Below are 17,320 nucleotides of genomic sequence, written 5' to 3'. Positions count from 1 at the left end.
GAGGTCTTCTGATGTCAGCTTCCTTCACCCCAACACTTTATTTTAGCCCCTTTTCTCTTCTCTCTCCCCTCTACATTATTAAGGAGGAAAAGACCAAATATAGTTGCAGTGCCTTCTGATTCATAGCTGAAGATGTCTCTGTCTGGAGACGTCCAGGGTTTTGAATTTATTATCGTCAAGGCAAGATGAAAACTGGGAATTTCCCGAATTAGCCTGGTCTCTCAGTCACTGTTCTAAAAACTTCTCTTGCATTTGCTACTACTGAGCTGAAAATATCATTACATTATGCAGGCTCCTAAAAATAGTGTAGTAAACTATAATTACTTCTCTTCTAAGGCAGCCTGACAGGATCATAGCATTAAAAAACTAACAGTATGCCTTCCAAATATATGTCTTTCATGCATCTGAGGAGATAGGCTCAGGTCTACGGAAGCTCATGCTACCTTCTTTCTTTCAATTAGTCTCAAATAACTTTTCATACTTTTTTCTACCCAAGTGCCAAGTCCTAGAAACACTACAGACTGCATCCACTGTAAGTTAAACTCTGGGAGAAGCTGCTGAAGATTATGGGACTTTGGTTAGTCAAGCTGATCTTTTATGGCTCTCAGGTCTATTCCATGCATAAGTTCCAGAAGCTTTTAGGGACAGCAGATGCCACTTAGTCTATTCCCATACCAGTATCGAAAGCCACCATCAAAGAAAGTGAGAGGTGAGCATCCAACTTCTGTTTTAAAATCACACATGAAGAAAAGTCCACAGGAGTCACTGTTGAACAGCTCTTAACATCAGATAGTTCTTCTTAATGTTTACTTGAAATTCCCTTATTGTATGTTGAATCAACTGGTTTGGATCCAACACTCTAGAGATGAAAACAAGCTCACTTGACCTTTTGCGTGATAACCCTTCAGATATTTAAAGATGGCCATCATACCTGTCATGCCTCCAGAGCATCTTTGATGCTCTTGAGACATATATTTAGTTAAGATTATATTAGGTTTTCTATGTATTAGTTTAAGAGGGGAAATACAGATCTATAGCTTTAAGAAAGACAAGGATTGTGGGAAATCCCAGGGTCTTATGCTGTCTGTCTCCCACTAGCTAAGTTTCAGTGTGTAGTAAGATTTCAGCCAAGTCAGACCTGGAGAGAGTATTTTCCTTTGGAAAAAAAAGATTAGTCCTCAAAAGAGCTCTTGGGACAAAACAATACCATTTATTAATCTGTTCCTGTGTACTCACTGAAATACTAGTCTAGTGCATTATGGTTCAATTGACCCACAAACAAGAGATGGCCTGTTGCATTCCACACCCATTAGAAGAGGGGGAAAGTGTGGCCCTCTGCTTTTATATTGCAGCTATCCAAGGCTCCTGGCCATGCACACTTGCTGTAATTGCTAAGAGAGACACAGTTCTACTTGGGATGAATGATGACCAAAAGAAGCATTTCAGAATCTGGGGGGGGAAAGGTTTATTTCATACAGAGAAAAGACAGATACTGTCAGTACAATAGGAAAACAGAGTAAGATACCAAGGGCAATACCTGGATAAGTAATAAACGGTAGAGGAGAACCTGAAGTTCAATTTGGATATGGTACAACTGCAACAGCATTTATAACTACTTTGTTAAGGCATACCCATTGGCAATAATACTAATAGAAATACAAAAAGAGTCAAAACAATTCAAAATCAATCCTAGCATATCCCCGCCCGGAAACAATATGTAAGCAATACCTAACCCCTTCAAAAAGACAAAGTCAGATTCAGGAAGGTCAAGCTGAACCAATGTAAAGTGAGTGTCTTAGCAGAACTGACCCCACAGATGGCATTAGGCTAGGAAGGGGAGCAAGCTGGAGGCCAGAGATGACACTTCTGCCTGGCAACACCTACTAAATAATTAACTAGAAATTAAAAGAATGCATTTGATCCTGAATGTGCTTACTGGAAAGTTAACTCTATCAAAACTGGTAATATTGAATTCAGAGAAAAATGTTTAAGATGGGAACATTAAGGGGAAATATGATTATTTTTTCTTCCAGTAATCAAACATTTGGAATAGAACACAATCCAATATACACACCATCCCTTCTGTGCCTCCCCACCTTCCTAAGTGTTCCCTGGTGTTGCTATTAACTGAGAAAGACTGCTGTCAGAAAGCAGTCAATAAAGTAAAAGCATTGACTAATGTGAACAGAACATGGTACATCAGCCCAAGCACAATTCTTGAGGAATGTGACCTGTCCTATACAAGCAACAGGATGAGAAGGGTAAAACTGATAATACCCTTTCTCATTCCTGCAAGAGATTGTCTTTTCAAAGACACCCCATACCAACACACTCAACAAACAAAAAAACATCATGGCTGGCAGACAGACAAAATAAAAAGTTTCCCCTGCTGTGCTTTTTTTTAAATGCAGGGTTTTTTTTTAAAGTCCTAACACACATACAACTAGAATTTTAGCATTTACATCACATCTTAGAACAGACTTTAAATCAAAGATGAAGAACTTTTGGCTCTCCAAATGGCTTGGTACTCCCAAAACCTTCAGCCAGCACACCCAGTTAGGGGATGATGGGAGTCGTAATTCAGAAAATCTGCAGAGCTAAAGGCTTCCTATTCTGATTTCTTTACCTGTGAAAGGGTAGAGATTAGTTATTATATATATTTAGCCCCCTTTTTTGTCCCTCATGATTTTAACAGAGCAAAGCAGGAAAGGTGCAACTCACTGCAGCAAACTCACTGTATTGTCTAGGAAACAATTCATTAAAGGGCCAATTGCAAACCAATGTTGCTGTCAACAATCTATCAGAGGTCAAAGTCTTCTAGGACAACCATATAAAATATGGTTGTGTATGACCATATGATAAAAGTATGAGTATATAGTAACCTTGGGCTTCTTTCTGCTTAAATTATAGTCATTATCTCTATCTAGACAAATAAATTAATATATGCAAATGCTAAAGCAGATTTGGACACTCTTTTAATGATCCCTTTCCTCTCTTCTGACATGCACTAGTGACAATCCTAGGAGGGAACTGTAATTACTAATGTCATTCATTCTTTGCATGAATTCTGGTTCCCCACAGAATCAGAATTACATGACAGTAGGGATGAGTGGGCTAAATTAATCCTTTCCATAAAATGGAGGGTGAATATCCGCACCAAGAAAATGGCTCAACGTATGCATTCCACTACTGAAAAAGTCACTATGAAAAACAGACAGATTGTAGCTACATTGGAGCTTATTTCTGCTTTTTCTCTAGGGATGGATTGAAGTACTACTACATAATCTGCATAACTGATTTTACCAGAATCTACTTTTGTACAGAAAAAAAAACCCGAACATATATCACCAGCAATGATTGTGTTACAATACTGTCACCAGCTCTGAAAGAAAAAATCATCTATATACATTATACAGCTTTTCAATTTTTAAAAAACGTTTGTACAGTAGTTTGTAAGTTCTGTCCTACAGCTGTTTTCTTACCAAACGCATAGATCAGATAAACTAAACAGTGTGAGAGGTTCTGTGCGGTGACTGAGAAGCTTTTCTAGGCAGACATTAAACACTTCCAGAAATTCTGAAGCCCTGGGAGGTTTTTTCCTAGAAAGAATAAACATGCACACATACAAACATATGGGGTGGAATTCTATGAAATATTTACTTATCAAACTTAAAAATGCTTTAACAACATGACACTAATCATTTGTAATTTGATTAGCACATAAAATGGTACTTGTTTTGCAGAAAAACTTTTGTGTATTTTTACACAGAGGTAGGACCCATTTTATTTACTAGAACTTACAAACAGGTATTTCTGCATTGGATTGTGACCCCCAAAGTACAAAATCCGACCGTTTTGTAGTGGGGCATCTGTGCTGGGCTAAAAGGGCCCAGGTCATAAGGATAGTGGGTGCAGGATACTATGGATGCATCTACACTGCAGAATTAATGCAGTTTGACATCACTTTAACTGTCATGGCTCAATGCTACGGAGCTCTCATGCCACAACAAACTACAAACCTCACAATTCCATAGGATGTAGTCATGACAGTTAAAGCTGTGCCAAACTGCATTAAATCTGCACTGTGGCAGCGATCTCCAAACTACATCAAGGTTACTAGAAGGATAGCAACAATTTACAAAAACAAAAGCCTTGACTGCTCTTCTCCTAAAGGGGACAGCACCCTAAGTGTGGGAATGCACTTGGGAACTGTGTGTTTTATATATCTACTGTATAGACAAGGATTCTCATTCTCTAACTCTGTAGATTGTCTTACATAAAGATATTCATACTATACATTCTCAGTAGCAAAAACATACCTCAGATGCATTTCATTCATTCCATAAGAGAAAAGCTATCATAGGACTCCTTTCTTAGAATTCTCCATTTTTTCCCCACATAGAAAAACTGAACAAAAAGTGTGCAGAACAAAATTACTCTCCCCAATTTTCTTCCAGGTTTTCTACTTTTAGCTCCAACTGGAACCCATGGGCCTTTGCCATACCTGACACATTAGAAATGAGGCCACATGGTGCTTCCACAGAATTAACAGAATTGGCAGAGCTTGGAAGTAAAGCATTAAAATTTGTGATACTAATTTCTTTTCCTTTCATCAAGGAGGAGCACATACTTTCTTTTAAACATCTTATTGCTCTAGGCAAACAGGTGGTTAGCTGCTGGGAGGGAGAACAAAATGAGGGCCTCGCTCCCTCAAATAAGAATTGCGTCCACCCAAATGAAATGTTCCTTCAGTCCTCACACGTCTTGCACTGCAGTAACTTAAAACATACTGTATCTTGAGCATTTAGAAATACAGTTTAGGCACCGAGAGGAAAAGAGCAGGCAAAGTTACCACGGGAATGCAAACACGGAAAATACCAAAGTGCTAGGTATAAAACATTTTCAGTGTTTCTTTCTGCAGTGCTAGAATTTGGGGGGCTAAAAGAAAATTTCACCAAAGCCAATATTTTAACTTGTGGGAGAGCCACTCATTTTCCCTTTCTCATAGCTACATCCCTGTACATGAGCTAAATTTTCTTGTTATTTCAGAAATGATACAGGGGTGGATTTACAGGAGCCATACTGAAAGCAACATACTGATAAAAGGATACGTTGCACATACTAAACTACTTGGGAGGGGGAATGACTTAACAAGTAATGGTTTTTTGAGTAACAATTCCATGCTCTGATAATTATCAATCATATAACAGAACCTGTATACAGCAGAAACACTTTACATACTTGCAAAAATAAAAATAGAAATAACAATTTAAGCAAAGGATCAGGAGCAGGATGGTTTTTCTCTCTCTCCTTTCGTTCCTTGATTCTTCTCTTTTCTTTTTTTATTTGGACAAATTAATAAAGCAACACTTGTACATTTCCCCCCCACGTCTTATGGGGTTACACAGTTGACAGACTAGTTCTTTCCTGGGATCCATCACACACCTTCACAAGGCTGCAAAAGGAAAATGAGGTTCTGATGCTACGGGTTCTTCTACTAGTTTTCTATTTTCATTTAGAAACAACATTGTTATTTCAAAATGGCGGCCATTTTCTGCCTTCAAAATGGTGGGCACAGCAAAAAAATTACCGCCTCATTTTCTTTGTATTCACATTTAACATTCATGAACAGCAGTACAGTATTTTTTTTTCCTATAAGCTCTGCACTATGAATGTACTCTTGTTCACTTTGGTAACTTTGTACTGATTTGAGATTATATACTCCGAAGTAGAGCACAAAAATGCATCCTTTTACATCTCACCCTGTGGAAGGAGGCAAATTTACTAGAGAAATACCCATTCACAATAGCCAAACCTGACCTTAGAGAAAACCACTGAGCCAGTTAAAAGGCTGTAATGGCAATTTAAGATAAGGGAGACTATCCGAGGTTCACTGCCAGCAACTGCTGGGCCATGAGAATACTAAGCAAAAGAAGCCAACTAGCACAAAATACTACACCAAATAACAGCACAAAAAGAATACTGATTTGTGGTTTCAGTATTTCTATACTGTTCTACCCACTCTAGAAAGAGATAAACGAACATGGGATACAATTTGGTTTCAGATTCATAGGAAGAAGAAAACTCTTATTGCCAAGCTCTCTTTGCTGGCATCACAGTGTACACACATATAGAGGAGGAATATATGAAATTACAGCAGAGCGATTTTGACCCATCATTCTTGGTATTCTTTTCAAGGACTTCATCTCTGTTTTCCTACAGCAAGACGACTACCAAGAAGGCATTGCAGAGTACAGAACTGGTTCCTCCATTTTGTAACAACGAGTTCAGAAACTTCAGAGAGAAAAGAATGGCTGGATGTATCTTGCAGTTCCCTTTGTTATGATGCACTAGGCTTAAAATTTTTTACGACTGTTATTTGGAGAACTGATAAAATGATTATAAAATATATTCTCTCCTGCTACAACCAAGGGAGGGATTGTTCTGCAGATTGCTGTCAGTTCTTGGCTCTGATTATTCCCATTTATGAAGTTTCATTTCATTTTCTTTTCTAAACAAAATGCATTATGATTATTTTTGCTAAACTTGCAGTCATTCTGAACAGTTTCATTTCCCTGATTCCAAGGAGCTTAAATTAAAATCCATCCATACTACACACCCAAGTATGCCCAATGTTGTTGCCAAAACCGAATGCCATATTCAACTTGGTTCATGGCATGGTTGGTGCCCTCTGTCAGCACCTTGATGAAAAAATCATAGCCAAGCATTTGTGTACTCATTATTTCTGAAGAGTTGAATTGTCTCATATCCGCAAACAGCCACAAATCTGAAGAAAGGTCATGTTATTTAAGAGTCACAGGGAATGAGGTACTGGGATATATCATTTAGGTGAAATTCCAGGAACATGGCAAAGAAAAACATTTTCTTGGGCCACAGGTCTAAGCAAAAAGACTGTTTTTGAGTCTTAAAAAAAACTTGCTAACCAAATCAGCTACCGTGTGCTTCACAGCAGCAGGCTGTGCCAGCTATAGCTTCAATAGTTCACATTTCATTACAACTGTCCCCATCAGGATCTTCTGCAGAAGAAAATATACTAAACATTTTAGGCTGAAACAGATGACAGTATCATTTATAACTCACCCTTTACATTCCCACATCCCCTTTCAAAATTCAATTAAAGTTGTGTTTTAAGACATTTAAAAATAAACAGTAACTAATTTTGGATGTAATTTTACAAACTATTTCTATACCACACTGGAGTTAAGTAGCTGTGAAGCATATCAGTTTAACTATATCAGTCACTGATATAGGGAGGCAGAAGCAGCTAAGAGTCACTGAAGAGACTGAAGGTTTGGGAGACACAAAATATACAGGAGACAAGAGTTTCTGAAGAGGTTGAGACTTCCGCCAAACTTCATGTAACGGCTGACATGAATGTAATTATCTCTTCTTCAGCTCGCCATCTGTAAAGCATTCAATATTTTACTCTATAGTTGAGCATAAATGACCATCTATGCTGATCGCAAATTTGGGGGCTGAGTTATGACCAAAATAACATAGCAAGAAATAAGAAAGAGATTAGCTGTATGCCTAGCGGAACCCTAATATTTCCAAAAGGACAAATAATCTTTAGGGCTAAAATTGTATGGGAGCAAATCTCTCTGCCCCGACCCACAAAGAGCTCAATGAGGACATAGTCTGTTCAATGGTCAGAGAATGCAGAGGCAAGGGCCAAAAACAAGGGAGATAGAATGGAGTATCCCAAAAGAAAGCATGGCTGGCTGAACATTCTGCAGATGTTAACTATAGTTGACTGTAAAGCAAGATGCAGAGACTGCTGGTGGTATAGAAGAGTTGGTTTCAAAATAAAAACAGATAGTCCTCTTTAGTCACAGGGGACTGAAGTTTTCTAGAGAAAGGCAAAACACCTCTAGATTCCTGTATTAGTGGGCAATGCAGGGAGATATAACTATGCTATAAGCCAGCATTTCCTCAACCTCGAGATCTAAAGTCAAATGAAAAGCTATTCTATGTTGATTCCAAGAGACTTGTCAGAAAAATGTTTTATCTCCACTGATGTGTTTATAACACAACCACACATCCCTAGTGATGCTGGAGTGAAGTGGAGAAGAATTCAAACACAGCTTGCAGATCTCCAGTGAGTTTTTCATGTCATTCTTGTTGCAATTCAGAGTGGCACCTTTCCTGACAGAGAAGCTAGACTTCAAAGCACCTTCACATGTAATATTTTGCACATGCAAAGACAGATGACATCAGGCATGTTTAGTATCGCCTCTTCCCCACCTGTGGGGAAAAGTAGTTCCAGCATCTAAAAATGTCTTTGTTGTAGCAGAATTGAGTGGGAAAAGTTCACATTCCCTTTTGTCCCCCTGTAGACCATGTGGAAACATCACTGAATGTGTTACATACACAGAGTTCTCTCCCAAAGGTCAAGCTAAACATCTAGGCATTGTAGAATGGAGAAAAAAGTGAGAAAGGGCCATACATGTACAATATGTCTGCTCCTGGTTTAGGTGGAGACGGGAGAAATTTCTGCCAACTAAACTTTATGGGTTCTCTGGTGTCTTACAAGGTGAGAGGCAGCCCCAAATCCTTTTCCGCAGCTGGCACATTTGAACGGCTTCTCGCCTGAATGTGTAGCACGGTGGCGCTCCAGGTGGGCATTCCGGGTGAAGCCTTTCCCACAGTCTCGGCAATTGAAGGGTTTATCTCCGCTATGGATACCCTGATGGCGCTGGAGGTGGGCACTACGAGTGAAGCGCTTGCCACAGTGGGTGCAGCGGAAAGGTCGCTCCCCAGTGTGGGTGCCCTGATGGCGAGTGACATGAGCGCTGCGGGTGAAAGCTTTGCCGCATACTCCACACTCATAGGGGCGCTCTCCAGTGTGTGTGCTATGGTGGCGGGTAAGGTGGGAATTGCGACCAAAGGCCTTCCCACAGTAGGTGCATTTGTATGGTCGCTCCCCAGAATGGGTCTCCTGGTGCCGAGCTAGGTGAGCACTGCGGGCAAATGTCTTCCCACAATAATTACAGGGGTATGGGCGGTCTTCCTCTGGCACTTGTTGCCCAAGGCGTTTCCCACCTAAGGGACGTTGAAGCCCAGAATGGGTGGCAAGGTGGCGTGTCAAGTGTGAGTTACGCCGGAAACCTTTCCCACAGTAGGGGCAGTTGTGGGACTTCTCTCCCATGGCTGCTAAATTTTTAGAAGGTTCAGAAGGTTTTGATGAAGAATAAGCAAGTGCCCACCTTGATCTACCTCTCCTCCACCTGAGCTGTGGTTGAGAAAATGTCCTTCAGAATACACACAGTGATATAACTCAATGCTTCTTCTTTGGTCACCTGTCAGCTGTTGTGATTTTGAAACCCTCAAGTCTCCTTCCAATCCCTTTCTTCAATAGCTGTTCCTCAAACTCTAGACATACATCATTTTGTTTTCCATCACCATCTGCAGGAGGACGGGGGAAAGGTGAAAAAAGAAAAAAAGAGCAGATATGAAAAGCTGAGCAGTACAATGCACTGACAATCTGAAAGAACATTTAAGAACAACTTTCCCTTATTGGCATCAGTCTCTTCTGCCATACATGCACATACACACCATCCAGCATACAAATAAAATAAAGTTCCACTGTATGTGTTGAATTACATCTCCTATAATTTCACAGCAGCGAAGGCTAGTAAAATTCAGTGCATGAAACCATCCCTTTAGTTTCCTCAAGTCAAAGATTATGGAGTGAGCAAAATGTCCATAATCAGACTTTTCAGCTTTTGTGTACCTGGTAATCCTGCAAGCTCTTTGCATTGTGTTTGCTAAAGTATTCCTCAACATTTTTTTTGGGGGGGGACCACTTCAGACCTAAGGAGGACCTTTAACCCTCCAAATATTCTAGACTAGTGCATCCCAGGCTCACTGATGTGGGGACTGGTAATTGTGTTCTTTCAGTGAGCTAGGGACCAGCACTAAATTTGTTTCCTTGGGGTATATTTGCTTCTTTCTTTCCTGGAAACCTGCCATACATTGGGAGCCAATGGCTCAGGATTGGCACTGGGCAAGGGACCAAGCTGTGTTTCCAAGCTGTGTCAGTAATCCTTTCTTTTCCATTATGGCTCCCAAACTATGCTCTTTAAGGAGTTTTGCACTTCAGCTCTTTCTTTCTTGGAAACCTGCCACAGAACCTCAGACTATCGGCCAACATGGATGAGGCTTCTGGGAGCTGAAGTCCAACATTTCCTAAAGGGCACAGTTTGGGGGCTACTGGCATAGGCCCATCTTCACAGTACTAACAGGTGGCTTCCATGTCTGGGGACTGGTGAATCATCTCTAGGCTTTAAACAGAACTTTAAAGGAGCTGTCCAAGGTGTTGATCTCTTCCTCCAAAATGGCTTCAGGTCACTGGATAGTTCCTTTAAAGATCAGACTTAATAAATTCACTATCACACTGATTTGGGTGTCACAAGATATCATTGCGCCATTGTAAACATCCTGACTCATCTCTACAGAGTTGTGCAGAGCAACCAGACATATGTTTTAGGTTCTGACCCAGAAGAATGAACAGAAAATGATATCTATCTATCTATCTATCATCTTTTTTTAACTTTTTCCTTCTATCCTTTCTGGGGTTCTATATTTATATCTCTATATTCTTCCACTTTCCTCTTCTATCTCTTCTGGGGTTCTACATATATCTATATATCTACATATCTATATTCTTGTACTTTCCCCTTCTATCACTTCTGGGGTTCTATATTCATATCTATGCATATCTATATATATTCTTCCACTTTCCACTTCTATCCTTTAGGGGTCCTATATCCATATCTATATCTCTATATTCCTGCATTTCCCCCTTCTATCTCTTCTGGGGTCCTTTATCTATATCTATATCTCTATATTCTTCCACTTTCCCCTTCTATCCCTTCTATCTATCTATCTATCTATCTATCTATCTATCTATCTATCTAATCTCTGTATCTCTCTGTATAGACGTTCTTCCCTATCTGCCTCCTTTGCCCAGCCTCTCCCCAGAGCTGCCCCATACACTTCCATGGGGGAGACCCAGGGCCCTCCTTGGCCCCTCTGGGCCGGGATCGAGAGCCAGGCGCTCTCCTCCTCCTCCTCCTCACCGACGCCGAAGCCCTCAGCCAGGGATCCAGAGGGGCAAAGAAGAAGGGAGGCCCAGGCTGGGCGCCTTTGGGAAGCGGAGGCCTGGCGAGGAGGCGAGGCGGGGCTGGGCCCTGGCACAGGAAAGGCCCCTGTCCTCCATCCTGTCCTCCTCCAGCTCCGCCTCTCTGTGGTATTAACCCTTCTGGCGCCAAGGGTTTTGAGGTGGGCTGCATACACATTGGAGAAATAACCCGGTTTGGCACCGCTTTAACTTGTCTGGCTCTTTGCTATGGAATTCTGGGAGTTGGAGTTTGTTGCCCCACAACAAACTCCAACTCCTAGAATTCCACAGCAAAGAGCCAGACAAAGAGTTAAAGTGCAAAACTGGGTTATATCTCCAGTGTGGATGCTGTCCTCACCTCAAACTGTGGCCTTTAAGGGATTTTTGGACTTCATCTCCCAGAAACCTCAGCTATGTTGGCCAATAAGTCTGGGATTCTGGGAGCTGAAGTCCCAAATCCCTTAAAGAGCACAGTTTGGGGACCACATTTTTTCTTTTTGGAATGGATTGGAAGAGAGTCAGCAAAAATGCAGGCCTATGAATAACATCTTCAGTTTTTCTCTCTCCTGTTTGTTTTGCAACACTTCGCCTGAAGAAGCCAGTGAAGCTTCGAAAGCTTTCAACATGGATATTGTGCCTTTTGGTTGGTCCTATAAAGGTATCGCTATAGATTGTTGTGGGTTTTTTGGGCTATGTGGCCATGTTCTAGAAGAGTTTGTTCCTGATGTTTCACCAGCATCTGTGGCTGGCATCTTCAGAGAATGCTGGCATGGAAGAGAGTCTCTGAAGATGCCAGCCACAGATGCTGGTGAAACATCAGGAATAAACTCTTCTAGAACATGGCCACATAGCCCTACAAACCCACAAAAAACTATGGATGCTGGCCAGGAAAGCCTTTGACTTCAGTTCCAGGACTGGGACAAACAGACAACTCTCTGCCTGCCAGCAGATTACACCCTTTTGGTGGTAAGGTAACAGCATTCCATGCTGCCATGCTGGTCATGTGGCCACAGAGTCGTCTTTGACAACACTGGCTCTTTGGCTTAGTAAGGTAGATAAGCACTGCTCCCTACAGTTGGATACAACTTGACAATCTTGTTACCTTTTTAAGCCCAACTTCTCATGGGTTTTTCATGGCTAGATTTGTTCAGAGGAGGTTTGCCATTGCCTTCCCCTGTGGCTCAGAGAGTGTTACTATAGTCGGCCCTCTATTTTCGTGGGGAATCCATTCTGGACCCCTCCCCTCAAAAATGGAAGCCCACGCATATCTCAGCCCCTATGCTTGAATGGGGTGCGTGCCCATGAGCATGCGCAGGAGGCGCACTACGGAGGCGCGCCCCATTGGAAAGAATAGAGGCCGCCCCTCCGTGAGTATTCAAGGTTGCAGATCCCAGATCCGCCAGTTAGGAGGGGAGACCGTACACTCATCCCTCCATAAATGCAGCTTTGATATTTGCGGATTTGATTATTCACGGATTTGATTAATATATTCTCTCTAGGAATATGTAGGTCCTCCAGTGCAACCCTATGGTCAACTTTAATTAAAAGTTAATTAAAGGACATAGAGATTCCTAGAAAGAATACTCTACTAGGCATTTGTAGCTCCTCCAGTGCAGTTCTATGGTCAGTGTCTGTTGGACGTTGACCACTGGAGGACCTAGAGATTCCTAGAAAGGTGTCCTCTCAGATAAAAACATAGTGTTTTTGTTATTTGCGGTTTTTCCATATTCATGGGGGTCTTGTGCCCCTAACCCTATCAAATATGGAGGGACAGGAGTATATCTATTTTTTCATAACCCCCTTAGTGTAATTTGCCCACCAAAGCTACTGCTTTTTCTTTAATGCAGCCGAATGTTGGCCTTACCTGCCATGCCAGTTTCAAATCCCCTGAGATTTATACTTTTGCTTTCCCCCAGGACTTGCTTTGTTAAATTTATGACTGGACTGATAAGGTTATGGGGAAAGAGAGCAAGTTTCCCTTATCATCCAAGGCTATGGTGCAAGTCAGGAAGAGGAATCCTTTGTGCAGCAGTATTAAGAAAGCTCAGGGGAGGGGAAAAGTCAACCAGCTCCCACAGATCATAGAATTATAGAGTTGGGAGAGCCCACAAGGGCCATGTTATAACATTGATTTAGTTCATTTCACAAACAGAATTGGAGTAAAGGACCTGGGTGCAGTATTGGTGCTAGGACTAACACAAATTTGTAACCTATAAATCACAAATCCTCCTCAGAGTGTGAGGCTCACACAAATGCAGTTTTCAAGACCTCTATCTTTCTCCTGACCCTGGACTCTCCCATTTGTATGCTTTTCCCTACCCCATCCATTCTAAAAGAGTTCAAATTCCCCTATAGCGAGAAGCAAGGCTGATACTTTATTGTTTAGGAATTTTTAGAATAACTTTCTGAATGTTTTTTTTAAATATCTGCTGTTTCCAGTGGTTTTATGGTTAGTTGTTTTTCTCTTTATTAAACTATTGCTGTTACCTTCATTTAAAACTTTGAGGAGGAGAATGCAAGATGCAACACATTTTTGTTGGGGGGGGGGGACAAGTTAATATTAGTGTTGTGTCCTGGAAAGAGACAGATTGTCTTTGTTACTGAAAATGGCAATTTGATATCCTTCAGCATTTCACAGATGAAAACCAGGACACATATGGCCAAGCAACATGAAAGTGTGGTCAAGATGGCAAAAAGTTTTCCCTTATCAATAGGAATGCTTACGCTAAGAGAGGTTGCAGCAGTTCTGTTGCTTGTGCCAACTGAGAAAAGCAAGATTGTGCCCTGCCTCTCCTCTCCCACTGCTGAGTTAATTGATTATGAACTACTTTTGCAATTTTGGATGTTATTTGCAGTAGCTGAAGGCAAGGATGATGGGGAAAAGTGGGATGGGAAAAGAGAAACCAAGGCCTGTTCTGCACGGGCAGAAAGTACATGTGTGGCACGTACTAGGGTTAGAAAGGGACATCCTTTCCAGATGCCCCTAAGCCTAGTACGCGCCTAGCACGTACAAAATGGCGGCACCCATTCTACATGGGCGCCACCATTTTGACGTTGCGGATGCTTAGTGTCTGCACATCGCGTGGTGGAAATGACGCCGCGAGTGCTCCATTGGCGTCTTGCGGCATCATTTCTGCGCAGCAAAAAGAACCCGCTTTTTGCGGGTTCTTTTTGCTGCGTCTGGGAATCACATGGTTTGTCCGCTGTGGTTCTCTGACACAGCAACCACCCGCGCCGACAGAGCACCCTTTTTGGGCGCTCTGTAAAGCGCCCAAGACATTTTAAAAGCAGCTGAGTAAGTGGGAGGACATAGTATTAATCTGGAGTATCCCTGCCAAACAAGGACAACTGGAGAGTATGCAATATCCTAATGGCCCTCATGCAGTCATGTATCACTTCCAGAAACAAATATGATTGTTTAAACCTGCACTCATTACCACTGCTCTATTATAAATTCAATAGAAGTGTATCAGGAAGGAAAATTTCAGTTGACTTTAACATCAAACACCCTGTTTGCCATGAACAGAGGTCTCTTTGTCCTCAAAGAGAAGACTGAGTGGCTTAAATTCACTTGTAAACTAGCTCAAAAAGACCAATGGTATTAAAGCGTTGACTTCTTTTTGTTGTTAATTTGCCATCAAGTCTACTTCAACTTTTGATGACCCCATGAATGAGATACCTACAGGTAACCTTGTTATCAACAGCCCTGCTCAGGTCATGCTATTGCAGGGCCATGGCTTCCTTGACTGAGTCTCTCTCTGGCTTTACTTCGCGAAGGAAGATTCAGGAAGGACTCATCCCGCGCTTTGTACAAGCGTGTTGGTAACTAAAAAGGCCAATGCGGGATAAACAGGTCTGGTTGCAGAAAGCACAGCAGAAAGTCTCCTTGGATGATGTTTCCAGGTTGCGGTTCTTTCTGCGTTGTCGTTTCTCTTCAAGACTCGTTCGGCGTGAGCTTTCAAAAAAGGCTGCAGCATCGTGGATAGTGCGTCTCCATGCCTCCCGATGCGAGGCCAGGGCAGACCATTGTTGGTGATCAATTTGGCCAAGCCTGAGATGTTGTTTCAGGGAGTCCTTGTATCTCTTCTTTGGGGTGCCCCTCTTAAGCTGACCCATGGCGAGTTCACCGTAGAATATCCATCTGTAATGTAGTGGTCCTCTTTCATACTGCCTAAATCCAGTGGCCAGTCCAAATTAGGGTAGACTCACTGAATCTATTTCTGGATGAAAAATCAACACCCAAGTAAATACCATTGGTTCAATGCAATAGTGTCACTAGGCTTAATGTCACCTGGTGAGGTAACTCATGGTGTCACTCCCCATTGACTTCTCCCCATAACTCAACATACAGAATCCTTAGTAAAGATGTTTGCACTAATGTTACTCATAAACCGTAATTCCCGTATATCACGGAATGTAATAGCAATACTTGTGACATAAACAACTAGCAAATTAAAATTTACCTTTAAATTACAATAATAAATCTATTGATAATAAATAATTTATCCCGCCCAATTAACGAGGAATCCATGTGGCTAACAACAGTGGAAGTACAATAAAAATACAATAAAAAACAAACTAATCCCTTATTTATTTATTTATTTATTTATGGTATTTATACCCCGCCCTTCAGCCCTAAAGGCTCTCAGAACGGCTTAATCCCTTCCCAGCCCCCCAGCCATATAAAGCAGACAATAACAATAAGCAATATCAATACAGTGGCAATCAATAGGAAAACAAGAATGTTACAAGTCAAACAAGGTTCATAGAAAATCCTTTCCCCAACCCCTCATCTCCTTAATGATGGATTTTAAATGCCACAGCCCATTTCTGCTAGGAGGCAGACATTTAGGGAGCAGAGGTCTGACCCCCCACTTTAGGGTGTCACTTGGTGAGGCCTTAAAAAAAGCCCTCATCTCCCTAACGATGCCCCTGATTCAATGAGTAAATTAAAAGTCAGCATTCATGTCAGTCTCACTGATCACATCAATAGGTCTAGCCTACCTGTGAACAAAAACTGGACTTTAGCATGTGACTGTACTTCCCTTTTTCATTTTGATCTTTAAATAAACCCTCTATTCTTCTGTGACTGGGCTATATAATATATAATAAGACATATTATGGAAGTCAATGCATATTTTCCAGAAGTAGGAAGGCCTAACAATATTACCTGTAATACATTATTTTGAGGTGCAGGTGGGGCATGACAAGACCATAATAACAGTCCTGCAAACAATGTAATGAGAGGTAACACTGGTGCGCATCAGTTAGTGAAGTAGATGTGTTCTTGGGCATTACTTCATTAACAGAAACGTTGCTTTGTTGTTGTTGTTGTGTGCCTTCAAGTCATTTCTGATTTATGGTGACCCTATCACAGGGTTTTCTTGGCAGAATTTGTTGGGAGGGCTTGCCCTTGCCATCCTTTGAGTCTAAGAAAGTGTGACAAGGTCACCAAATGTTTACATGGCTGAATGAAGATTTGAACCCTCATCTCCCAGTGTCCTAGTCCAACACTCAAATCCCACTACACTACACTGGCACTGAAACTTTGGTAACAAACTGAAATAACAGGATTTTTTGGTGAGGGTTTTTTTTGGTGGGCTATCTGGCCATGTTGCGGAAGAGTTTATTCCTGACATTTCACCAGCATCCGTGGCTGGCATCTTCAGAGATGCTGGTTAAACACCAGGAATAAACTCTTCCAGCACAAGGCCACATAGCTTGAAAAACCCACAAAAAAGCTGACCCTGAAAGCCTTCAACTTCACATAAAAGAGGATAATTTCTTACACCATAAAAACGTCAGATTAATACATTTTAGTAAACTTTTTGTCCAAAACTAACACCGTGCACATGTGAAATGAAACAATGAGGTCAAGTAAGCATTGCATAAGTAAACAAAAACATGTTCAGCCTTCTAGAGACCTCTTGAAAGCCTAATTTTTAGGGGTGGTCTCAGCCTCCCAATCTAGTTCCAGGGTCCATGACAGAAGATACTAACAAGGCTTATGATTTCATTTGAGTTACCAGGGCTCCCTTTCCATTACAGTATATTCTGCGGGGCAAATTTCTCCAGACACTACTATGTTCTGGAATGAGAGGAGCAAGCAGGCTATTGAGGTGTAGTTTCATGGGCTTTCCCTAACCCTTCCCAAAGTTGTTAGGAAAGCAACTGGTT

At 41.5% G+C, this 17,320-nt stretch overlaps 1 protein-coding gene across 2 annotated transcripts; it reads right to left on the bottom strand.

Annotated features, from left to right (window-relative positions):
* Positions 1-1,458: 1,458 nt before the first annotated feature.
* On the bottom strand, positions 1,459-11,245 carry LOC149275802 (uncharacterized). Of its 2 annotated transcripts, XR_016279377.1 has the most exons (3): positions 11,103-11,245; positions 9,321-9,426; positions 1,459-3,599 (listed from the first exon to the last, which is right to left on the bottom strand). XR_016279377.1 is itself a non-coding variant. In XM_089504338.1 (2 exons), the coding sequence occupies exon 2, from the start codon at positions 9,167-9,169 to the stop codon at positions 8,522-8,524; it is 648 nt and encodes a 215-aa protein (XP_089360464.1). In that variant the 5' UTR covers positions 9,170-9,426; positions 11,103-11,245; the 3' UTR covers positions 5,490-8,521. The 2 variants fall into 2 exon arrangements, 1 of the variants encoding a protein (XP_089360464.1); XM_089504338.1 differs by lacking the exon at positions 1,459-3,599 and having other exon boundaries at positions 5,490-9,426.
* Positions 11,246-17,320: the final 6,075 nt, after the last annotated feature.

Source organism: Sceloporus occidentalis, unplaced genomic scaffold (assembly GCF_023333645.1).
Source record: "Sceloporus occidentalis isolate IW3139 unplaced genomic scaffold, rSceOcc1.0.p SCAF_265, whole genome shotgun sequence".
In the NCBI taxonomy this organism is placed as follows: Eukaryota; Metazoa; Chordata; class Lepidosauria; order Squamata; family Phrynosomatidae; genus Sceloporus; species Sceloporus occidentalis.
The sequence above is the reverse complement of the archived record's forward strand: the minus strand, read 5'-3'. Positions and strand labels throughout refer to the sequence as shown.

Bases quoted from the DNA above. Each gene is read 5' to 3' on its own strand.
- LOC149275802 (XM_089504338.1), bottom strand. From the start codon at position 9,169: ATGGGAGAGAAGTCCCACAACTGCCCCTACTGTGGGAAAGGTTTCCGG.